The following is a 25,777-nucleotide window of genomic DNA, read 5'->3' on the forward strand; positions in this document are numbered from 1 at the left end:
GAAGCTTGCATGTCTGTATTTATACAAGCCTGTAGCCAGAGCTGTGACCTAGGCACAAACAACAACTCAGAGGGATTTCTTTAAGCAGTCCAAGTCCTACAGCCTGGTGGGACACTGATACCAAGTGTATCAGTGGAACATTGACGTTTGGAAGAGCTGTCACGGCTCTAAGGAGAAATAAATGCCTGAGCATCTGAAAGCCAGGTGACGGAGCAGGGGTGGGAGTCAGAGAACTGAGGATCCTAGCCTAGATCTGTTTTAAAAAAGCTCACCTCAATTCTGTCTCTGCTTTCCCTTCCAATTTTTGCATATTTTTAAATTAGGTCAAAAACATTTCACGTTTGAACGGGGCAAGCTCTGACCTCAGCTGGGGCCCTAAGCAGCACCACAGCACTAAGAATAGCTTCTGCAATTTGAACTGAATAATAAATGAATGTTTTCATAGTGGCAGGGAACAGGCTGTGAGAGATGCCACTCACTAGGAGCATGCACTTGTGCTCTGAGGTCAGGGAGACAAGGACCCCCTTGCTGCATCCAGCAGGACTGTGTGGGCAGGGAGGGTGCAGGCAGCACTGCTGTGAGTCCAAGGCTTGGGAAGTGGAGGCTCCTCAGCACTGCCAGGCTGGGAGGATGCTATGATGGGGACACCCCTTTGGCCTTATGTTCTTCTTGGCTGGCATGGCTTAGTGGTTGCACTGTGCTGGCTACCAGAAATTTAAGGTCTCAGCTGGCTTCTACCTTTTTCTTCTGTTCCAATGCGTGAAGCTAAAATAGTCTGCCTAAGCATCATGCCTGGGGAGAGCATGCAGCATCCTAGGAAGCACCACCACAATTTGGGTGTACCTCCTCAGCTGGTGCCAGATCCTTGTCACCATTTGGAGTGCTGGATTTGGCTATCTCTGGCACGTTGTGCTATCCAGAGACAGGTTGGCATGAACATGATGTCCCCAGTTCCTTCCAGCTCAAGAAAGAAGTGGGTGTTCACCACCTCCTCTGAAACAGAGTGATATCTCACTGTGAAGTTTATATTACGGCTTCTCCCTATCTCACTGACCCAACATCTTCTCATAAATTCCCATGCAGCTGTTCCTCTGTTAATCATAGAATCATGGAAAGACTTGGGTTAGAAGACATCCCAAAGACCATCCCTGCCATGAGCAGGGACACCTTCCACAAGACCAGATTGCTTGAAGTCCCATCTAACCTGTCTTGGAACACTTCCAGGGATGGGACATAGTATCTATTTATTGCTTTGTGTTGTTTGCATCAAGGAGCTCTTTATGCTCTTTCTGTTCTGCACTTGCACAGCTCCTTTCATGATAGCATCTGGTCCATGAGGAAGGTCCTTTGGTGCTACCATATCGGAAATAATAAGAAATTAAAAAAATAATATTAATAATGTTATTTATTCTGGTAATTCCAAATGAAGGCTGATACGTTGTAAGTGAGAGCTCACACTTGAGCAACACATTTAACTGCATGTTTTATTTCAGGCAGTCTGATTTTTTTCTGCACAAGTCTCCAGTGGGCACGTGTATTCTCAATGCCTTTACAGATTTGTTTGACTCGTGCTTTCTAAAAACACCTTTTCTATTTCAAATGTTCTAGTTTTTATCAATACCTCTACCTTCATTAAACCGACTATGGAGTTCTGCCTGCATAAATATTTTTTTCTTCTGGTTCAACATAAAAGTTTAATTAAAACCACTCTGAGAAAATTGGGAGCAGGTTTGCAGTTGGGATAGACTCAGTTGGAGGCCTTTGAGGTTTGATTGCAGGACCCATCAAACTATTGTCAGCAGCAGTTTATATGTTCTATGGTGTGCCACTGGCTTGTATCTGCCATGAAAAAACATGTGAAAAACGAAACCACTCTTAGCATGTTTCCAGGTTATCAGTGTAACACTGGCATTTCTTGATGACTCAACAGGTAGAGATTAGACCATCTGCAAGGAAAAAGCTGGGACAACTTGCCTGTATGATTAACTGTGAGCAAGGGCTAGGACAGTGCTTTCTGATGGGTGAGGGATTGGCAGCTGCAAGAGGGGCTGACAGACTGGCACCAACCCCCTCAAGGGGGGACTCTTTCTCACAGACAGGTCAATTAATCTACATAATTGTTTCTTAAATCTAGAAAAGTCTACTGATACTCTCCTTGATATCATCTAGTGTACTCACTCATGGATTCAAGGTCTCACTTGATTATTCAAGATGATTATTGCATTGCTCCCAAAGTGTAGTATATTCTGCCTATTTCTTGGTTTTACTGCCTTTTACTTCACCTTGACTCCTGGTGTAATTTTGGCAAGTAATTTTATTTTATTGAAAGTTTCAAATTACAGCTAAACATTGAAATCCTAGAGACCCCTCTCTATAAGCCCTTTGCACCCCAGCCCAGAAAAGCATATGGGCACAGCAGCTCCAGTTTAGTAAACTTGTTTTCTGAAATGTATGTACTTCAGTGCTTTGTGGTATTAGAAACCCGCCTGAAGGGTAGTTATGGTAAATAATCAAGGCACACACGTTGTTCTGTGGTTGAACACTGTAAACACTCATAAAATCAGCACTGCAGGATGATTAGGGTCAGAGGGGACCTTTAAAGATCACATAGTACAATCCTCTTGCCTTAGGCAGGGACACTTACCCTGACCAGTTGTTTCAAATCCCATCCAGCTGGTCTTCAACACTGCAAGGGATGGGGCATCCACAACTACTCTGGGCAACCTTTTCCAGTGTCTCACCATCTTCACAACAAAGCATTTCTTCCTCATATGTAAAAGAAGTCTATCCTCTTTCACTTTTAAACTGTTACCCTTTGTCTTATCACATGCCCTGGCAAAAAATCTCTCCCCATCTTTACAAACCTCTTTTAAATAACAAAAAATTTGCAAAAGGGCCTTCTCTTCTCTTCTCTAGACTAAACAACCCACATGTCAGAGTATGATTTGCAGTATGGGCATTACCTTACAGTTGGCTTGAAAATAACATGCTTCCTTTGCAATAGTCTATGGGATGTAGAATGAGGCTAGAAGGAATACACAGAAAGTAGTTTGGATACTTTACCTGGGATGTGCCTCATGGGTTAAAAACTGGCAAACAAAGGCACACCATGCAATCACCTCTCCTACATCACCTGTGCCTGCAGGACAGTCTCTTGCTCCTTTAACATTTTGGCCTGGAGCTTCCATTCTGCAGCTTGGTTCAGGAGCTGTGTTTTGGGCAACAGAGAAAAAATTGTTAGATCCCTAGATTATCAGTTGGCAAACCTCGTCCTCCACCTACTCATGTACTGTGATAAGGAGTGATCTAACTTTCAGGTGAATACAGTCAGAGCAGTTAGGTAAGGCAGACTATTTAGTGTCACCCTGAGACATGGGACAGGCCATTTGTGTTCCAAAGGCATATTTCAATAGGAGTTCAAAATCTACTTGGAATTAAGTGTGCAGTACTGTGGGCTATAAAGAGTGTGGTATTTTAACACATCTTCACCAGACTTCTAGAGAATGGTTATGATACTTTCTGGCACATTTATTTCAGCACAGCTGCAGCCAAATTCCTGCTCTCCAATGAAATAGCAAACTTCCTTTTGTATTAATGACCATGAGTTAGCATGTGAGTATGGTCACAGTCAGACCTGCATCAAAAAATCTGTGAGCTTTCAGAAAGCCAGTGAATGCATAGTAAATGTCAGACATCTACTGCTGTCTATTATCTTTGGGCTCTGTTTGTAGTGACAAGTGGAGAACTCCAGCTCAGAGTGATAAATGTCTCCAGTTAAGTAGGCAGCCCAGGAGGAGCTGGAGGAGTTTCTTTCCTGGCTTTTCCTGGGAAGGTGTGCTTCCCTACTCCAAGGTGTTTGGCAAAATCACATTCTGATGTGCAGGCTGCAGATAAAACAGGTGGAGGATTGGACAAGGCTGAATGAATTGTAGGAATGAGGTGTGCAGAGACCTTTCCTAGCTACAGTTCTGAGTCAGCGCTTCCAAAGTACACAGTAATATTTTAGCAATTGGCTTAATCTGAAAGCAGGAAATATTTACCAGAGTGTTAAAGAAATGTCCCTGTCGTCTACCAAACATTTATAAAGTGTTTTATTAGTCAGGCCGAATATATTTTAGAAAAAGAATGCTAATGATAGCTTGAGAAATGAGACATAGAGAAGTTATTTTACCACAGGATTCTGCTCTGTTGGATTAAATTGTACTTAAATTGTACTGTAAATTGTATTTCAAATAGCACAGCTGGGCTCTGAAAATATATTGAAAATTAAAAGCAATGTGTATGTTAGTGGATCTTATACTGGAAGTGAAAGGTGAGTAGAAACACATGCAGAAAATATACTTGATCCCCAGTAAAAACTTTTATTCTAGCCATTTTATTGGAAATAACACATGTAAACTTTGCAAATACCACCTGGTAAAAGAGTTGAGGATGAACCCTAAAATGCTGACTGCCTCCAGCTGTTTGTGGCACAGAGACTATCTGAATTAGACTTACTGCATATATAAACATATATATATACATTAGCTCTAGAAAAATATTTCTTCCATCAATTTGGCCTTTTGATTTGGACCCACTGAATTTTTGTCATCTAAAGTTTCCTAGACAAGAATATTTTACAGCTCAATTATGAAGAAATGCCATGTTGTACTTGTTTTATACCTGCCTCTTAATATTTATTTTGAGAATTTAATTTGATATTTGATTCCATGGAGATAAATTGAATCAGATCTTGTTGATTAAAATTTCAAATAGGTTGTACCATGGCCAGTAAAAGGAGATGGTATGGGTTAAATGAGCATCAATTTGTGCATTTATTTTCTCAAAAGAGGGTATGCTTTACATGTGCCAAAAAAAAAAAAAATTAAGTTTGGATGAAATAAGGATTTTTAAGTTTCACCTTTTTTTGATAACTAGTTTTTAAGAGCGTTTTTTAGAAGATATAGGGTTTGAATGATTTAATGAAAAGTGCTTTGAAAGCCTTCAGAGCTACCCAGTCCCTAGGCCAGTCATTACTTCCAAGAACTGGACTATTGCTTTAATCTCAGCTAGGGTTGCCTCCATGCCCAGTGTGACTGGAATAACAAAAAGGTCCCACCTCCTGCACCATGTCTTTGGCCACAGCACAACAGATGGACACAGAAGGCAAAGAAAAGTTGCTTCTTTTGCCTCTTAGTGAAATAGTTCTCTCTTACTGACCCACATAACTTGTGCTGTCAGTAAAACTCCAAGAGTTAATAAACTCCTCTGTAATGGAAGCAAGCCACAGAGAGGCTTGCTCAAATTAGCACACACATTCTGAGGTGTGTGTGCCTGAGGTCATCTGCAAACACCAAGCTGGGAGAAAATGAATCAGAACTGATACATTTATTAATAGACTATGAAATGGTAGCAAGGAGGCTGAAGTATCAAGAAATGAGTAAGTATTGCATGTGGTGTTCACAGAGCAGCACTTTAGTGAAGGGTGGTGATGCTACACTTTATTATTAGAGCTATGATAGCTGCTGGAAGCCCAGACAGTCACAGGGGTTGGTTTAGTGAAAATTAAGCTTCTCTTGCTGCTGTCAGACTCTGTAAATTCCAATTATGTAGAAATCTGACCAATGCCTTGCAGTCATGTACTTGAAAGCCACAGATGCTTTAAACTGCAATTAACTGCATATCAAAGTTTGTATTGCAAGTGCTAAAAATGTCTGGTATGGGAGAGAGGAAGTACAAGTAGTGCTGACCAGTCATGGGATAGTGGTAAAATTGCATCCTTAGGTCAAATTGTCCCTTTGTGGAAGTCACACTTTATGAACCATTGCTGCTTCAATAGGGAATTGCATTTTTGATGCATGTGTAGAGTGAACTGTGCAAGCAATGAGATGTTCTCCTTTTGAGGTGTACAGGCAAGAGGGAACATCTCTCATTGTGTGAGGTAAAGAAGTTTTGCATAGGGGTAAAGATTCCCACATGGAAGAAGTGCATGGGAAAGCATCAAAGTCAGCCTTCAAAGAGCAATCAAACAGATAAAAGAATACAATAATTTTCATTGAAGAACACTTGAGAAATCCTGCAGCAAAGGTCATGCACAGGAATGAGAAAATTCTATGGAGAGAAAGGTTCTGAAAGCTCTTCTAACTTTGCACATTACTGAGGTGGAGAGAGTTACAGCTAAGTGAGAGAACTCCATCAAAAGCACCTTGATTTCATACAGGCATGTATATACATTACTCCCACAGGCACTAGTACAATAGCTGGGTGGGTGGGACTGAGAGCACATCAATAGGGTGGAGGTGGGAGCCAAGTGTAGGCCAGCTCTCTGGGTGCTGGGTCACCTGTGATGAATCGTGACATGCCTAATGATGTCTTGACTCATTGCATGGCTTTTGGCCTTAATTTCTGCAGCTAAATCTACCTTGCTTGGAGGTGATGCTAGCCATACATCACCAGCCTACCTCAAGGATAGGATTTTTAAGTGTTCATTTGGATGATGGAAAAAATATTCCTTGTGCATTGTGTTATACACCCACGGCATAAGGTTTTGTAGCTTATTTTCAAACTTGTTATTTCATATACACAACAAAGCCCTAAAGAAAATCTTTCACTTCCAGTCATAGACATTGATGACTTTCAGTGCTTTAAAAGACATGAAAATACCAAAACGGTGTATACCAGTTCTGGATAACACACACAAAGAAACTTTGAATAAAACAGAGACAGTCACAGGTGACAAGCAGCCCCAAACTCATGTTCTGAGAGGTGCAGCATGAAAGGTCACTAACACAAGGCTATATATGCCAGTTTTCCACAGAGCCAGTGCCTGGTTTTTTATATCTTCTCTTTTGAGGGTTTTTTTCCCTCAGTATTTGAAATCTGGTACTCATTAAGCAGAACTTCCAGTGACATCAGTAAAGTAAATCCATATTTGCTTTGCTATTGTGAGTGATTTCTTGGACATCTGGAGTTTTCTGGAGTTTAAATCTGCCAAGAATCAATGGTCATTAATGAAATTTTGGGGTTTGGCTTTGTGTAGGTTTCAGAGTGAAAGGGAATAAGTCAGCTGGACTACAAATTGTCATGCAGTGATATGCAGAAGCTGAGCAGGAGTGGGTGTTTCAGCTGCAGGATCAGTGCAGAGAAAGGATAAATGCTCTTATAGGCTGTTTTTGGTAAGAGGTGTATGCTGTTTCCCTTGTGCTCTAACCACAAGCCTTAAAGCCCCATATTTTCATCTATTTTGAGTATTTTAAGATACCCATTGGAGCCATGCTTCTGCTAATATATCTGTTTCCAGATATGGGGAAGGCATAAGTGTTCCCTCTTTATAGAAATCTTTCATGCTGCTCCTGAGTTAGCTGGAGGACTGGTGAAAACTAAAGCTTTCTTGCAACTGATGAGAGCCTGTCATTCCCTCTGAGAGCTGCTGCCTCCACTGAGAGGAGGGACCACATGCCTGCGTTGAACTCTGATCCTTTGTAGATATGAGGATTGCTGTGAAAATACCAGGCAGTCTGAGAAAATTAATTTTAGTCTGATTGAGTCACAAAATGTGTGAGACTACAGATGGAGGAGTGTCCTCCTCCCATCCCAGCTGTGCCTGCAGAGGACATCTCTCCTGGACCTGCTTTTCCCTGACCCCTGCTAGAGATCCTCCCTCCTCCAGAAAGGGAGGAAGAGCAGACAAAGCTGCTAAATGGACCCAGACCCTGCCTGCCTGAGAGAGGCACTGGCAAACCAGTATAGGGAGGGAAACAGAGGAGGGGAGGTTTGTAAGAGCAAGTGGCTCCTGTGGATTCCTCCACTGGCAAGAGTGGATCCATGGCAGGATGCCTGGGGAGCTTTGGACCCTGGGGGAATAGCAACCTTCAGTCATTTCACTTCAATCCCACATTCCTGGAGTCCTCTCTGAAGGTTTAGATGTGTACATTCATTGTGTGGGGATATGGAGTACCAAATCCCAGAGACAACTGAAAACCAGTGGCATCACCTGACCCAACATCACGATGCACCAACAGCAAGTAACAGTGAGCTGTCTGAAGCAGTCTGGGCTCTAACCCACTGCTCTGCAGTGTGCTCCTAAAACTGTAAATGCCAATGAAAGCAGCCTTTCAGAGGCTGCTCCTTTTCATGGAGCATTGATGGTAGCTATAAAAATTTCTCTGCTACCCTACCCCAGACTGGACCCAAATATATTAGTGAAATAGCATGCAGGGCTTTTTTTGGTCTACAGCTAGATAAAAGACAGACAAATTAGAAGGATAGGTACATATTCCTTTTCTTTCTGATGTCGCTCCTCGGCTTCCTTCATCATTTCCTGAGACTGCTCCAACTTGGCATCCACCAGTTTCTGTTGAAGTTCTCTGTGCTTAAATATTTTATCAAGGTGCTGCAAAAAAAAAATTCTGCTGAATGTGCAGGCTTAATTATCTACATAGACCTTCATGCTCATACATGTACAGCTATTTACTGGAACATTTAAAAGACAAAATCATTGCAAAACAAGAAGACACTCAACCTATTGCAATTACTGAAGAAATTACAGCTCTGATAAGAACAAACTGTGCCAGAATTAGCATGGGAAGGGAAACTGGTGTACATTATCAATTGTGATTTATTGTAAGAAAAAGAAAGCCTTAGCATCTTTGCCAGTTCTATGATCTACATATGAAGTTATCAGTATAATTTGGTATGATTGACAATTAAATAATTGCTCATCAATAATAAATATGCTGGGGACACACTTTTTTTTTAGCTGTTAAGTGGCCAATGGATCTAAGCCACAGTGTGGATGATGGTGTAGACACATTGCACCTGCAGTGCTTGGGAGCATGTGCACAGCCCATGACATCCTCTGTGTAGATACAAGCCCAGGACATCCCCTTTGGTCTGGCCGCACCTGCACAATGGAGGGCTTGGGTGACAGGACATGAAGTGGGGATCTGGAGATAAGACCAAACAAACCAGAGGTCTCCTCTAGCCTATAAAATACCCATGGTGAGTTTCAGGAGATGAAAGTTGCTGATAACCTTCTTCACTCTTAATGCACTTAGATAAAATTCACAGGAGCAATTATTCTGAGTGTCTCTCTCTGGTTTACATTTTCTTCTTATAGACACCACAAGAGAGGAGTGTACATTTCCTTCATTCAGTATGGGGCTTCATACATGATTCAACAGATTTGGAAAAGCAGGTATTGTATCAGTCATTCCAGATTGTAAAGACCGATAACTTATATTTTATTCAGTATGACAATGTTGTCTGATTGCACTGAGGCTCACAGTAAATGTATTTAGAAATTATAAAAAGACCCTTTGTGATATTTGTTGATATTTGTCATAAAATAAATTTTTAAAAAAAAAAGGTAGTTCGGGATTTTACTGGAGGATTTTTTCTGGTGTCAAAATTTTCTGACCAATTCCAATGTTTACAGAAAGAATAATTTCCCATCTGTCTACTGTCTGCTAGATCTCAGTGAGCATTGTGCCTGCACAAAAAGAATAATTCAATTCAAAGGGTCTCCTTTATCTGTCTTCCTAATTTTTTGCTTTTGGGAAAAGGTCAAATAGTTTACATCAGAGCCCTTCTCAGCAACCTGCTTCCGGAGGGAACAAAATATATTTGTTGTCACTTGCAGAACAGGCTATCATTAAAAAAACGGGAGCTGGGATGTACTCAGTGGGAACTTAGTGAGGAGGAGGAAAGGGATGCTGGGGGAGGTCCCCAGGGATTTGGGGGAGGTGTGAAGGGGTTGGGCAGCTTAGCAGACAGCTGGCACGTCTCGCTGCTTGGGTGCCTCAGCCCCTCTCCCCAAGGCTGCCGTGGGTACCACGGGCAGGGCGCTGTCCCGCACAATTCCATACCCGCAGAGAGCGGAGGGCTCCCTGCTGGCACAGCGCTGCTCAGAGGGCAAAGCACGGTGGGGCTACCCCTGTGGGACACCCGAATGATGGCCAGGCTGCTGGCAGTGCTGCCAGCTTCCCAGGGCACTGCTCACCTCTTCCCGCAGCTCATACTGGTCAATGATGCTCTTCAGCTTCTCTGCCAGCTCTGTGTTCTCCTGGCAGAGCTTCATGTTCCTCTCACTTTGCTGCTCGATCTGAGCCTGGATTTCACTCAGTGTGCCCTGGAAGTGATTAGTTATTTCTTTCCTCTTCTCATCTTCCTCCCGTGCCCGCTGGATTGTTTCCTCCTGTTGTTAAATGGGAGAGAACACGGTAAGTGAGAGGCATAATAAGCAGTTCCAGAAAAATACTGTTTCGGACTGGCATAAGGCTTCCCTTTGAAGGATTTGCATTCCTCTTTGGAGATTTTCTTGCTTTCATCTGCTCCAGTATTAGGCGTGATTCTAAATTTACAGAGCAAATTACACAGTGGCCTTGAAAAAATTAGGGAACTAAGAATTTGCATTTATAAAGATGGATGGGGAGCAGAGCTTCAGGTCAAAGCAAGCCCGAAGGAGAGGACAGACATGCATATTTTGATTCATGATACTGCACCACAGCTTTTGCTTCAGAAAAAGATATTTAGTGGAAGTAGTCAAAAGCTCTTTTATCAAAATTCGCTTTGAATTAAAAAATCACCCTTTACAATGCCTTGTTTTAACAAGGAATCTTCATATCAAATTAATGGACTTTGGGATTTAAATTTTTAAGAGAAATCCATCACTTGCTGAAGAATCCCTTCCAATTCCTCAATTTTCCTTCCCTAATTTTAAACTGACATGAACATTTGTACTAACTAGCTAGTGAATTCAAGGAAATCTTGTAAGTTGTTTCCTACAGAATCAAAGCAGATGTTCAGATTTAATTTTTTCCCTATTATTGAAGTTCTGTTTTAGATTTATTCATATAAAAGACAATGCATAAAGAATCTGGATTCATTGCTTTGGATCCAGAAATACAGACTATTTTTATTCCTTCCTCATTTTCTTCCAGGGCAGTCTGCCCTTTTGGGGAATGTAATCTTGATACAGAATGCCTAGGACCATATCTGCTGTAGTTACAAATCGTGCCAGGACCATGGGTTAAAAACTCACTCCACAGCATGCAAATGGCATACTCTAATAAGATTTCAACTGGCATAGTAATTTGCATAAAAATCTCTGGTAACACTGCATATGGATATTTTCTATAAATATATTTGAATAAAGCCTTAGCTGACTCTAATAAGGTATAATTTGTATCATGAATGTGACATAGCAGGTGTTGATTCAGGCCCTGCTCATAAAGTAAGGTGAATACCAAATGACCCAATTTCTGCTTAGCATGCACAACACGAGCCTGATCTAGGACAGCTGCTGTTCAAGGTAGGGCATGTTTGTCCTTTTGCAGTCTGGGGAGTGATAGGGATGACAATGCCTTGGATGGTGGGAGGAAAGCAAAGGAGCCATTAATAATACCCTGGTGCACAGAAATCACCACAGAGCCCTGCTGAGCTCTGCAGTTCACACAAGAACCTGTGTGTGTATTCATAAACAGAGTAATACGAAGTGTGAACACAGAAGGACTCTCCCTCCCAAGAGGAAGGAAGAATTTCATGTGAAGCCAGGCAAATGACCTGGGGGTTGGATCCTGGTTCAGTACTGGGTGTGGAAATTGGACATACAGAAAATTTGCAGCAAGATGGAAGAGAAGCTCTCCAATTTTTTTTCTCAGTTAGTGAGATTGTTTTTGAAACATTTTGCTTGACCAGCAATTGAGCTGTTTGTAGGTATTTTTTGTTTCAATCATTTTATCAGAAGAATGCTCTTCCAAAGTAAAATGCTGCTCACAAGGTGTTTTAAATCTACTGCCTAAGCATTCCCAAAAGGAAACATTTAATTTTCTTTTGGAAGGGTATGTTTACAATGTCATCCTTTTTATTTTATTTGAAACTTTTTCCAAATTTGACTTGAATTCCATTTTATCTCTAACATACAGTTAACAAAATTCCTCATGCCTCTCAGCTCTCCATTACATAGGTGCAGCCCAGAGCAGGCAGAAGGGTGCTTCACTTCCAGAAGTCAGAGAGAGAAATTGAACTTGCATGTCTGAAGTCCTCTCTCTATGGCTTCAAAGCATCCTTCCTCAAAAATGTTTTATTGTTATAACACAGGTAGTGTTATAACATGTCACCACTGTGATTTGAAGCTCTCCAGAGGAATAAGTCCATATAAATATATAAAACAAAAAAGGTGGTTTGTCCATATGTCACACCAAACAGTTCTGTTACAAGGTGAAACGAGACATCCGGAGACTACCAATCATGCAAATGTAAAAACCCAACCATCTGCATATGTGTTACTCAGAAGATCTTATTTCCTGCTCTTCTGAGGTAGAAAAATGGTATAATACAGAGCACAGAAACAATGCAAAGATTCATGGTTAAAGACACTGAGCCAACAAGCATTTATTTGCAGGGTGTAGGATTCTCTGTATCTGGTCTGCTTTGGAGAAAAATATACTTTAGAAGGATATTTGCTTGGGGATGGGGGCTGGTGTGTGTCCTGGGGAGCTCCTCAGAGGCCCTCATTTGTTAAATCCTTGAGAGCCCAGGCACAGATTAAGGGTGGGTAGGGATGAGGGGAGCTGGCTGGGCAGAAGGATGAGTGTGGCTACAGCACTGAGCAGAGAGCAGCCATAAACTATTGTTCTCTTTTCTCTGCCCTTTGGGAACCTTTGCACTCCTTTCAAACATATGTTCTTGTCCTGGTGCATTATTGTTCTTACTCTCATGTTTTGCTGCCAAGAATGTAAGAATGCATTGAGTCAAACCTTGTTAAAATTGACAGGATATTTTGCAGTTTGGGATTTAGCACAGGAATGTGATATCATTTGCAAACAGAAGAGTGTGATTGATACTGGAATTGTTCTCATGCCTCTCTGGGGCAGCTCCAGAAGATGATTGGTCTGCTGAAGCCATATCAGCCAAGATGATATGAGCAAGGAATCCTTTTTTCAATGAGCAGTGCTCTTCATTCCCAGGCACCACGGTCTGAGCCAGTTTGGAGCGGAGCCCAAAACTGAAGCTGTTGACTTTTGTGACATTTGTGTGAAAGTAATTTCTTAATGCCTGGTGGCAGGAAGGACGAGGCACCTGAGATGTTCATGTCACTACAGGATGCTAAGTAGCTACCAAACTGTCAGATAATTGGCAGAACATGAACTCCATGCAGAGAAATGAGTTGCTGTTGCTCTTAGCAGAGCTGCTCTCTATTGCAGTGGGAACACATTTTGCTATTTCATGAACTTTTATTCTGCTTGTCTTGGAGGGAGAATTAAACATCTGTGTAACTGCAAGGAAATAATCAGAATAGCTGGACTGTACATAAGTGAGAATTTGAGGCTGGTATCCAATACTAACTAGATATTTTTCTTCTCTGATCTGCCCTGTGGATTTTCAATGCAGTTCTGCATTGCATATTCATCACCACTTGGCTGCACGGATCTGCAGTTAATGGGAATTCCACACACCAGATGAGTGAAGATGACATTTACATGACGTGATGTGCATATAATGTACCACATGGTAAGTCAGAGGGGGTTTCTGATCTGGGAAGGCCAGGTTTCTCCTTTGCTATTGAAATGACACAATCTCCTAGCTTCTATTTTCCACATTTTGAAACATAATCAGAACTGCTAATCCCAAGCACTAAAAAATTATGAATCTCTGTCCTGCCAAAACCAAAATAAAAATATTTATGCATAAGATTTTAAAAATAAGATTTGATGGATTTTGTGGTTTTGGGCCCTCTCAGTACAGCAATAAGTGAAAGAAAATTGCACTTGTTTAAATAAATTGAACATGAATTTCTGGACATTCACAGATTTCCAGGAGCTAAAGCATAAAGGCTAAAATTGTTAGAGAGACAAAACTTGGTAAAGATAATGTATGCCTTTGTTTATTGCTTTATCTCTCATGCATTCTGCAAGTATATTTTGTCTTACTATCTTATTTAATTTTGGGGTTTTTTTCTACACTCATAGCATGGGAAGCAGAGGAAAGATAGATAAGAACTGAGTCTAAAATTTATAGGTTTATTTAGAGAACCTAGTCACAAAGTAAAGCAGTCCAACAGGTAAAAAGATGTTAGAAAGAGACTTTCCTAATTGTAAAGATGAAATGTGTAAGGAAGCATTTATATATAAAGAAAATGCAAAAGTCATACTCTCTAGCAGTAAGATTAATAAGCATAAAGTAGCTGGGAAACTGTGTGAGGAATTAATCAAAATTTGTTCAAAATATGTTTTCCAAATAGAATTATTTTTTCTAAATGCCCCAGTCTTCATTGATTTGTTCCACTGGTATGATTTGCTTAGGAATGTCAGTTAAGGCTATGCAAAGCACTGTACACTGTATCTTTAATTCACTTTAAAACTGGCTTGTATTTCTTTTGAAAGATTTTATCCACAGATGTCCTGGTAAATCACTGTAGATCAATATTGAGGAATAGCTCATGTCTAATAGAAATGACAGGCACAAATTTAATTTTCACTACCACTTCTGTGTGACTGTAACTGAGCGCAGAGAGATATGCTTCTAGCTTGCCTATCTGTTAAACTGCTTTTATCCTTCTACTAGGGCACAGTTTGAGTGTGTGTGTGACTATTCCCTCTCCCAGCTGTATTCTTACCAGCACACAATGAAAGTCAGAGTAAGACCCTGAAGGCCCACTCCTGAGCCGGTGGAAATGAATGAAAAAGCATTACCAGTAATAGAGGTTATAATAGGTGGAATTCTTGCTGTTGACAATTCCTATGTGTAATTCTATACACAACTATATCCCCATAAAGAAAGGGTTAGAACAGATCAAAGCAGCGGCCTTTTGCATACTAATACTAATACCATCACTCAGAGAAAAAGGATGATCGCAACAGAAATATTCTTCTTGGACATACTTTTTTTCAAGGAGCATAATCATATTATAAATTTCACACTTAAATGGTGTGATGTACCAAGCAATTGACAGACATGGTGTATGAATCCCAGCCCTTTGACACTCCTGAAAATTCTCTCTTTTAACTGATTCTCATCATCCAAATAACTTCCACAAATAATATTGGCATGCTTCCTGTCTTGAGGTCTGGTGTCTTGAGGCAAATATCCTGATTGACTGACCCTCATGAATCACTTGAAAAAGTCCAAGTGCTTGAATTGCATGAAAATACTCACCAGCCTCCTGTGCATCCACAGGAGCCAAGCTGGTGCTCCTGTGGTTCTGTCCTTGCACATGCATTTGCATCTGCACCCCTGCCCTTCTCTGCACTGAGCTCCTGCAAGCAGGGCTTAGAGGTAGTGTGGGCAAACCCAGTGTGCAAATGTGCTGGGAATATTTCCATAAGAAATAAAGAGGTTTTGGTGTAAATGGACCTCAAGATTAGAGTGTATATACAATTATATACTGCATGTGCAGATGCAAAAGTCTCTTTGATTTGGTACTAGAGGGAGATGGGAAGGGGTCAGCACCATCTTTCACCCCAGTGCTGGGTACTGTGCTAAGGCTCCCACTCACCTTGAGGTTCTTGTTGTGCCTCTGGAGCTCTCGGCACAGGCTCTCGAGCTTGCTACGGGCGAGGATGGCTCGGCTATGCTCACTCTGCAGCTGGTCCTTCTCCTTGGTGATCTGGGCCTGTCTCTTTTGTAGGTACTTCAGCTTTTTCTGCTCAGCACGATGTTCTTCAAGCTGGGTAAAATGGGGATTAAAACAGGGAAACATTGATTAAAATGAAACAAAGAGGGATAGAAAAATAAAGAAAATGTGCTCTTTTGTTTTGGGGAACGTCTTCACATTTTCTAAACCTCTTAGAAAATCTTTTGTATTTACCAGCACTAATGTGAGAGGAGAGAGGAACCTGGAGATTCCTAAGCCTGCTTGCTGCAACAGTCCCAAATGTGCTGTACTGTGGGTGGGTGAACATAATTTTTAACATTCTTGTCACACCATTTTAGCTCTTCCTTCTTTGGTTTGAATTTCTTTGAAGGACAGCTGTGAGGCTTTTATTTTTATTTCAACATTTGGAACTAGAGCAGTCAGTAGTGCTTTATGTGGTGAGGTTTCTCCAGATCATGAAGTGATACAGTAATCATTCATTCTGTTTTACAGTTTCCTGAAAAAGATGCAATTTCCTAAATATTCAGCAACCTGCTGGAAAAAACAACAGAAGAGGTGCTGTAGACCAGGAATGTTGTTCATGTGAGCGCTTTGTTGATAATGGAGGAGAATTATCTTCAGGGAAGAATTTCCCAAAATGACATGTGGCACCTCCTCTTGCCAGGCTCCTCTGGCTTACGGGACCATGTGAGAGTGTCTGTCAGTTGTGTTTCTGGAGGTCCTGTCATCAGTGGGGGTGGGTCATGGTTACCAAACCTCTTCTAGGCTCTTTGTCTCCACATAATTCCTGGAGGAAACATGGACAGTCCCTGATGTTCCCTTGGGAGCCTGCTGTTCTGTGGGTGCATAACTCCTGACTTCCCTAGAAGGCTGGTAGGGTGCGGGGTGTATTTGGAGGGGGCAAAAAGGACCAGCAACAAAATTGCTAATGATAATCCCTGCACAGCCTGGCTATTTTGGATGTTTGGAAAAAAACTCCTGTATGGTAAATTAACACCCTAACAGTCAGGTCAAAGAAACCTTTCACTTCCGAAGATTTTTATGATTTCATCTCCCTCTCCAACACAGAGTAACCCTCCTCTCTGCATCACAGGTGTGCATACATTGCAAGGTATTTCTGACATCCAGATATTTTCCGAGTGAAAAATAGTAGCACACGAGCTTAAACCTTCGAACCTCAATAATAACAGTTGCTGTTAAGACTACATTATCTAATAATATGGTACCACTTGTACTTATTAACCCCAGTATGACTGGGAAAGTCTGTGAGCACTGGGGAATGATGTGCAGCTCAAACAAGACAGTCAACAGCATCATATTTTGCACTTTCATCTGTTTTCTGCAGATGTTCAGTAATTTATGCTTACAGTAGAGAGCTCTGTATATTATTAATCAAATCACAGCTAAGTGTACCACAAAACAATGCTCTCACCAGCTTGGGCTATATTTACAGTTTGTGTCCAACTTTTAACATGTGCATTGTATATTTTTCCTCCTGTAGATCACAATATGGGCTTTTGCATCTAATCAAGCTGCACTAGCTGAAATAATTTTTCTAGTATTGTAGAAAAGAAATTTCTTTTCTGTAATTAAGGATGAGATCTTTTTCCTTCATAAGCTTGTTTTTTTCCCCTTCCCTTTTCCGCTGAAAAACATAAAAAGTGCTCTTTTTGCTGTACATTTTGCATGCACAGTCTGTGCTCAGTGGATAATGATTTATCCAAATTTCGTGATTCATTCAAACTATGCTTGAGATAGGGGGCTCAGAATAAAGTTGGACTTAATCATTATATGAGAAGTCTTCCAAGCATTGTTTTGCACTTTTCTCCCCCATTTATATTACTTGCACTAGAAACTTAAATCTCAAAGTTCTCAAGAATATCTAAGACATGGTGTTTTGCTATGAAAAAGACAATTCGCTGGTAAATAGGCATGCCAAAAGGGTCCCCAATGATAAATTTTAAAGAATAATTAGTGAAATAGAAGCTAAAATTAACTGCAAATGGAAGGAATTTTGATTTTTGACCGCTGATCTAGAGAAACAGTCAATTTATGAAAAAAAAGTTTTATCTTGATCCCACTGCAGACAATGACAGAGCTCATATTTATTTATTAAGATATTGTTCTTGCACCCAGCACTTGTGAGACTCACAGGACCTCTGAAAATAATCCAGTTATAAACAATTCTGCAACAGCTGTTTGTAAGTGAAAGATGTTGTAAACCACAGCCTGCTTTACTGACCCAACACACCCGACTGAGTGAATGAAATGTTCCCTGTTGGTGAGTAGTGTGGCAGAGCTTGTGCCCAAACGGCTGCGCTGTCCTGCTTCCCCATCCCTGCTGGCATGGCTCCTACCTTCAGCAGCCCATGCTCCAGCCCACTGTGTACCCACAGTCCTACAGACCGTGCCAGGGCATGGGCTGGCAGGGAATTAACATTGCTGGGTGGCCTCTTCAGCTACAGCTAGCCCCAACACTACTTGAAGCAGGGGAAGCCACTGCCAGCACCCAGCTCATCTGTCTCATGGCTACACCTTCCCCTCAGCTGTGCTGCAGCAAGTGCTTGTGCCACCACATGGCTCACCAGCCCCGGGAGCTGAGCTGGCTGGAAAACCACTCAGGAAAAGCAAGACAGGATCTGAAGTGTGTGATTGGAATGGACAAGAGGGAGAAGGGAGAGTGGTCACAGCTGCAGCCCGCTGCTGACAAGCCATTAATCACCTCAGCCACTCCGAGTGAGTAGGGTAAGGCTGTCTCCAACAAGGTTTTTGTTGTATTTAGTGAATGATTTATTTTAGTGACATTGCACAGTATGTCAGAAACAAGGGTTCAGTAGTTTTGTTTTAGCACCTTTCTCCTGCAGGGACTACTGGCAATACGGTCCCTGTGTTACACAGTGCTGCAATGCCATTGAATGCAGTGGAGAGCACTTTATAGAGGAAGAAGACTATTTCAGTTAATCCTGAGCATGAATTCCCTTTAAGCAAGAGATAAACTATGAACAGCCTGAGCCCAATTCATGAAATCAGAGGATTTTACATGAAAAAAGGGAAAGCTAAATTTCACTTCACATTATGATGAGACATGGACACATCTGTGGATAAAACCAATTACAAAGTCAGTGTTCTGCTTCACACATTTTTCAGAACTCCACAAAGCGTAAAATGCTGCAGCCTTGTCATTTGTAAGATTTCCACAGCTTATGGTCATACAGTCCTTTGACTACAAAGAAAAAAAACCCTTCATCTGAAAATAACCCATCTTAAGTGTGGAGAGAACAGTCAGGTAAGTGTCATTGTTACGGGGTGGCAGAGGCTTTGACTCTTCATTTCATTGTGCTGTGGCTTCTCATGATTAGCCTCAGTTGTCTATTATCTGCTTCACAATATAGAAAGTTTTAGACTAAGTCCTGTATTATTTTCATTTTGATGAAATCACCAATATATAATTTAAAGCAGTACCCATAACAGAAGCATGCAAAACTCCTTGCAGGAGGTGAAGAAAGGAGCCTAGACACCAGTCTCCAGTGTGGGTCTGTTTGGTAGATTTGCCTTTAAGTACAAATATTCTGCCTTATCAACTTTTTGACCCAAATCTTGTTTTCCTCACTTTTAACTTTTTTTTTTCTCTTTTTTTACCCATATCATCTGACCATGACACATTGGGATCCACTTATCAGGACAGACACTACTGGTATGTGAGGTTTGACCATGCTGCACATCATGTATTTTTTATACCTTCTTTTACAGCCAGTTTATACAGGAAAGAGGCAACATTGTACTCACCAGCTCAGCATACTTCTTAAACAACAGGTCCAGCTTTTCTTCTGGAGTATTCAGTTTATTCAAACTTTGCATCAGTAGGGTGGCTTCTTTTCCTTAGAAAAAGAGGAAGCAGAGATTTGATGCTAGAGGCAGTTTGTAGTTGATGTACTGTTATGAAATTCATTGTTTGATGCATGGGTCTGTAAAAATACAGGGTAAAATGAGGCATTTTGGAAGGAAAGTAAAACCTTTTGCTATAAATTTCTGGGTTTTTCTTTGCCCCATAAGAACAAATATGCTAAATCTATCCTCCATTTCAGACCTCAGAAATGTGCTTTATTTTCTAACAGAAGCATCATCTATGAAATGCTTTTGTCCTGTGTGATCTGATTTTCAGTCCATGTTTTTGCAACATGATTTGATCAGACACATGGCACATTTGACTGAAATAGGACAGAAAGGGCCTGGACCCTGAAGGCTCAGGAACAGATCTCTTTGCAAGTGAAAGTGGATCAAATCCAGTGTACTCAGCTCCTTTGCTGATCAACCTACACAAGACATCAGGATAAAGAGACTATGGTGTGGAAGTAAACAATCAGAGAGCGGTAGGTGCTGCCAGCCAGGTCTGGGCTACATGATACTCCTGTAAATCAGCCCCCTCACTGTGTACCAGAGATACACTGGGTACTCTGGGTGTGCAGAGCTAAATCACTGCACACCCATTTAGGTATTGCTTCTCCTCTGATACCTCTTGGTTTTTGTTTCAGCCCAGGTATGAAGTGGAGCTTCAACAGTGTTTGGTTATCAAATACAAAGCATTCCTGACATCCCTAGAGGTGAGGTTGCCTGTGGTCTCAGAGGCTTGGGCATGCTTTTCCAAATGCTTCACTTTCCTGAGGTTGTGAGACAAAATTTGATTTCTGCTTTGGGCTGCATATTTTCTTCTTCAAGTTTAGTGCAGTCCAGGAGTTCTGTCTCTAGAGAAAATCCTTTATTTCACACTAAGTTCTCTCTATAGCATCAGCATAAATAAGTGGAAGTGGAATCCTTGTGCGAGCTGTCACAAAGGCAGATGTGTGTTAGTAGGGTTTAACTGAACTTGCTGAGGTAACAGCACCAAAGCCAAGGCACTAGAAACTGAGGAATTTTCTTCTGGACATTCAAAGAATTTTTGAGCAAAAAAATCCATGCTGTATCCTGTGCTTACACACTTGTCTGTAAGAATGTCCTGTAGTGATTTCTTTACAGGCTTAGTCTGCATTTGGGTTTGGGCTCTTATGCAAAGGAGAGGCTTGAAGATTGGCTGGAGTCAAATGTAGGAAGGGAAATAATTTACATCTATATTAGACTGGAATGTAACTACATTGCTCTCTAGTGGCTGCCCAGCAGAAAGTACACATGTACAAAAACTTGCTGAGACTTCTAGCTCTGCTGCTGACAGCCCTGCCAGGGCTGAGGTGTTAGAGAACAAATGTATTGGCTTATTTCATGTATATTATATGATGAGCCCATGGGTTTGCTAAATGAAAATTACCTGGGCATGACAGTAAATTTATTCTGCAGGTCCCCATGCCACATAGTAGCATCATTATCATTGTTGTGACCAGTGAGTAGTCACACCTGAGCAGACGGGAGAAGAAAACATTCAATAAGGTACAAACGAGAGGCTATGTTTTCCTTCATCTAAGTTACTTTGTGCTGTGTGATCTTGGACTGACAGCTTTGGCTATCCAATGTGGGCAGTCTAGTAGTACATCAGTTTTGTGTGATATAACTTTTTATTTAAAATAATTAATATCTGATATAGCCTACATATTGGGTAGTGCCAAAAATAATTATCAGTTATAGAAAAATTGTAATGGTCACTGTAATTTTCGGTGGTAGCTCTAGGTTCCTATCATCCACACCAGAAACTTAACATGGTAAAGAGCAAAGACAGGGAGCTCTTACTTGTGTTTGCAGAGGGGTTGTGTGAGTATGTAAATACTTGCCTAGTCCCTTCAGGATTTTCTTCTCCAGCTTCTGCTCCTTGTTGCCGCTGGGCTCCTTTGCTTTGGAAGCATCCCCAGGAGCCAGCTTCTCTTTCTCACTCTCTTCATTTCCATCTTCATACTCTGCATCCTCCAAGCTGCCTGGCTCTCCCTTCTCAGGCCTGTCAGTTCCTGTAGCAGTGCTTTCCTTCTCCATCAGGCTCGTGGCAGACCCGTAGGTTTTAATGATGTCCTCCAGCTGCCGGCTCAACTCCTCTGAGATGTCACACACAGCTGCTTCGGGCCAGGCACTTGGCTGCTCTGTGGGGGCTGGAGCAGGGGATGGCAGGCTGGGGGCAGGTTTGTCCCCACTCTGCCCCTGGATGTCCTGCCCAGGTGAGGTGGAAGACTGGTCATTCTCCATGCTTGGTGCAGCACCTGACAGAAAAACAAATGGAGGGTTAATTTAAAGGCATAGAATTAGCCATATAAAGAATTAGCCACCAAGCTGTTCCCAAAGATTGGCCAGGATGCGAGTGATTTTGTGTGAAATTTGGGATGGCAGCTTATCCATTGGCTCTGGCTTGACAAATATGTCACACTTAGATAAATAACCAAAGTGATTGCCTGCAAGGAGAAAAGCAAATTATATACTTTCCAAGAGAAAAGCCTACCCAAATCTAACACTTAAGAATGAAATTCCCACTGCCAGAAATGACACATGAAATGACACCTCGATCACTTACACAATTTTCCTCCTTGAATCAAGTACTTGCCACATGTTAACTTTTCTTGATCTGTTTACTTGCAACACTGCTACTGATACGGGTGGCTTCACTTCAGAGCTGCATTAGTTTCATTTCCTGTTTCTCTCCTGTTGGCACATCTTAAGTCAATAATCATGAAAAATATTTCAAATGAAACTGGTGCACTGAAAATTGCACTGTGCCCTTGGAAAGCCCAGCATGGTGCTTGATCTACAAGACACATGGCTTGGTTCCATCACAGTAACAGTGAAGAATAAGATAAACAGCTCTAAACCACCCTTCTCTTGTACTTGCTCCATGCTGCTGACAGCTTCTTTGACAAAGTACAAACTACAGAATAAATCACAGTGAAATAAACCCAACCACACATAACATAGTTTGATCGTCCATGGTGTTTTGTGCGGCAAATTTCAGCTAATTTATTCCCAGTTTGCAAAGGGAAGCTTTTGTTTTCTTGTGTTTTTGAGCAGCTGTGCTCAACCAGGCAAATACAGAGCCCCCAGCGTACCTGTGTTCCTGCTCTGGCTTACCCAGGACCTGGTAATGGGGTTGTCAGCAAGAGCACAGGGCACCAGGAAAACTCTGAGTAGTGAAGGCCCCTTCCCTCTCAGAGGGAGAGGCTACTGGTACCTCTGTGTTGCCCTCATGAAGTAGTGCAGAGGTGTGGGGTGCACAGCTGGACCTTGATCTGCAACTAACCCCCACTGCTGCTTGACTGCACTCTTTCCTGCCAGATTTCCAGACTGATTTTTGTTCCTCTCCGTAATATGATTTACAATGGTGCCAGTGGGGAAGGAAGAGGGAAAGAAGCTTGCTTGCTTGCTTCTTTGCAGCATCTGAAGTGGTTGCTTATTTTTTAAAAGACTTTGAAAACATGGAGCTAACTGGGAAGAGCATATTGTTCACTGTTCAAACAGGCTGTAACATATATTTTCTATACTGTCTAAATTTCTACAGCTTTCAAAATTGTAAACTAACATGACCAAAGGCATTATATGATAAGAAAGATGTAATTTACTGTAATAAATGACTCAGTGTTCTTAAACTCTCCCCTGTCAAAATGATGTTTGGAAGTGCAGTGATGGCCATCACTAAGGCAACATTTTTCAAGATTTGATTTTCTAGCTACACGACCGGGCTTGCAGATAAGATAGTCAAATGAATTATCATCTCTCAAACAAATAATTGAAAGCTTTGAGTGGGCTCAGGAAGCACTTGAAAACTGTTAGCTATAAATCCATGCCCCTGCCATCCACCCATAGATACAACTTGCCAGCAGAAATGGCTCAGGAATGCATCTGGACCTGGCCTCACAGGCCTGTCACACAATCACATCCAATTTTTTCCTTACTCCTTGGGGCATAGTCATTATATCACTGCAAAATGATTGTAAAGTTATATTGATCTGATTTGATATCATGTTGAATTTACAGTAATTTCACGACTATAAGGCGCACCCTTTTGACTAAAATCTCCCCCCAAAACCGGAAGTGCGCCTTATAGTCCGGTGCGCCTTATCTGATCTACAAAGTTGCAACATTTGCCACCCCGGAAGTGAGAGCCCGTCGGCATCGGGGCCGCCCCCGCGCGGGCCGTCCCGCCGGCATCGGGGCCGCCCCCGCGCGGGGCGGACCCGCCGACTTCGGGGCCGCCCCCGCCGGCATCGGGGCCGCCCCCGCGCGGGGCGGACCCGCCGGTATCGGGGCCTCCCCGCCGGCTTCGGGGCCGCCCCCGCGCGGGGCGGACCCGCCGGTATCGGGGCCTCCCCGCCGGCTTCGGGGCCGCCCCCGCGCGGGGCGGACCCGCCGGTATCGGGGCCGCCCCCGCCGGCATCGGGGCCGCCCCCGCGCGGGGCGGACCCGCCGGCTTCGGGGCCGCCCCTGCGCGGGGCGGACCCGCCGGTATCGGGGCCTCCCCGCCGGCTTCGGGGCCGCCCCCGCGCGGGGCGGACCCGCCGGCTTCGGGGCCACCCCCGCGCGGGGCCGGCCCGCCGACATTGGGACGGCTCCCTTGCGGGGGGTGTTAAAGCCGCAGGAATCGGATCGGCTGCTGCGCGGGGGGGGCGAAAGCCGCAGGGATCGGATCGGCTGCTGCGCGGGGGGGGCGAAAGCCGCAGGGATCGGATCGGCTGCTGCGCGGGGGGGGGCGAAAGCCGCAGGGATCGGATCGGCTGCTGCGCGGGGGGGGCGAAAGCCGCAGGGATCGGATCGGCTGCTGCGCGGGGGGGGCGAAAGCCCCCGGAATCACGGCGGCCGCCGCGCGGGGGGGGGGCGAAAGCCCCCGGAATCATGGCGGTCGCCGCGCGGGCGGGGCGAAAGCCCCCGGAAGCACGACGGCCGCCGCGCAGGCGGGGCGAAAGCCCCCGGAAACACGGCGGCCGCTGCGCGGGGGGGGCGAAAACCCCCAGAAGCACGGCGGCCGCTGCGCGGGGGGGGCGAAAGCCCCCGGAAACACGGCGGCCGCCGCGCGGGTGGGGCGAAAACCCCCAGAAGCACGGCGGCCGCTGCGCGGGGGGGGGCGAAAGCCCCCGGAATCACGGCGGTCGCCGCGCGGGGGGGGCGAAAGCCCCCGGAATCACGGCGGTCGCCGCGCGGGCGGGGCGAAAGCCCCCGGAATCACGGCGGTCGCCGCGCGGGCGGGGCAAAAGCCCCCGGAATCACGGCGGCCGCCGCGCGGGCGGGGCGAAAGCCCCCGGAATCACGGCGGCCGCTGCGCGGGGGGGGCGAAAACCCCCAGAAGCACGGCGGCCGCCATGCGGAGAGGGGGAAAACCGCCAGAATCGGAGCGGTTGCCACGCGGGGAGGGGGCAAGCAGCTGGAATCGGGGCAGCGGCGGCACGGGGCAAGCCTGCCGGCATTGGGTCACCCGGAGCGCCAGGGAACTCCCGGAACAGCGGGGCCCTGGGGATGCTGCACGGAGCGGCGGTGGGCATAGCCCGGCCCTGCCGGGTACAGGCAGGCCCGGGAGCCAATGGCTGCCGGATTGAGGCGGGGCCTCGGCCAGCAAGCGTGCGGGAGGAGCTGGGGGCGGAGCCTCGCTGCAAAAAAAAAAACCCGGTGCGCCTTATAGACCGGTGCGCCTTATCTGATCTACAAAGTTGCAAAATGTGCCGGCTCCCGGGGGGTGCGCCTTATAGCCCGGTGCGCCTTATGGTCGTGAAATTACTGTAATTTACTTTGAAAAATTAGACCCTGTATGTAATTAAATAAATACTTCCAGATAGCCCAAATGTTAGCCTCTTGTTTGTGATCTTTTCTAACTAGAGTTAATTGACTGCCAACTAATTCAAGGTCAGTAAGAGTATTGTAAAGGCTAAACTAGACACTCCATAAAATATGTGTTTATCTCTGACATGTTCAGGCTAGTGTTTACTGTTGCAATCATTAATTTGAACTAATTGGCAGTTGGCAATCAATCAGCTAGAGAACCCAGGACTACCAGCTCTTGTTTAGGCAGAATAAAACTCTCAGAAAGTATATCCCAATTTAAATAGCTAATTTTGTAATATGTCTATCACAGAGGGAGAGCAGGACTGCAAAATGTTCCATTTCCAAATATTAATTTTTTTTCTGACTATCTCCCCCTCTTTGTAAGAAGGCTCAAGTTAATGTTCTCTCTGCACCCCAACCCTCTCCCTTGGCTGCCTCCCAACTTCATCACTCGTGGTAGCACCGTCTGGCTAAAGGTTTCCTCACATGTGA

At 43.7% G+C, this 25,777-nt stretch overlaps 1 protein-coding gene and 1 long non-coding RNA gene across 3 annotated transcripts in view; one reads left to right on the plus strand and one right to left on the minus strand.

Annotated features, from left to right (window-relative positions):
• Positions 1–22,344, minus strand: part of TXLNB (taxilin beta) — a 31,190-nt gene extending 8,846 nt beyond the window's left edge. The window contains exons 1-6 of the mRNA XM_033056170.1: positions 21,331–22,344; positions 19,361–19,452; positions 15,476–15,646; positions 9,980–10,174; positions 8,252–8,371; positions 3,134–3,208 (exon numbers count right to left, since the gene is read on the minus strand). Coding sequence (XP_032912061.1) covers positions 3,134–3,208; positions 8,252–8,371; positions 9,980–10,174; positions 15,476–15,646; positions 19,361–19,452; positions 21,331–21,733 — 1,056 coding nt within the window. The 5' untranslated portion in view covers positions 21,734–22,344. The remainder of the gene's footprint in view (positions 1–3,133; positions 3,209–8,251; positions 8,372–9,979; positions 10,175–15,475; positions 15,647–19,360; positions 19,453–21,330) is intronic.
• LOC116994458 lies at positions 8,303–17,326 on the plus strand. 2 transcript variants are annotated; one of them, XR_004417489.1, is made up of 3 exons: positions 8,303–9,175; positions 13,372–13,491; positions 16,067–17,326. It is a non-coding gene; the product is annotated as an uncharacterized LOC116994458 (long non-coding RNA). The 2 variants fall into 2 exon arrangements; XR_004417488.2 differs by lacking the exon at positions 8,303–9,175 and adding an exon at positions 10,088–10,199.
• Positions 22,345–25,777: the final 3,433 nt, after the last annotated feature.

This window comes from Catharus ustulatus, chromosome 3 (assembly GCF_009819885.2).
Source record: "Catharus ustulatus isolate bCatUst1 chromosome 3, bCatUst1.pri.v2, whole genome shotgun sequence".
NCBI lineage: Eukaryota > Metazoa > Chordata > Aves > Passeriformes > Turdidae > Catharus > Catharus ustulatus.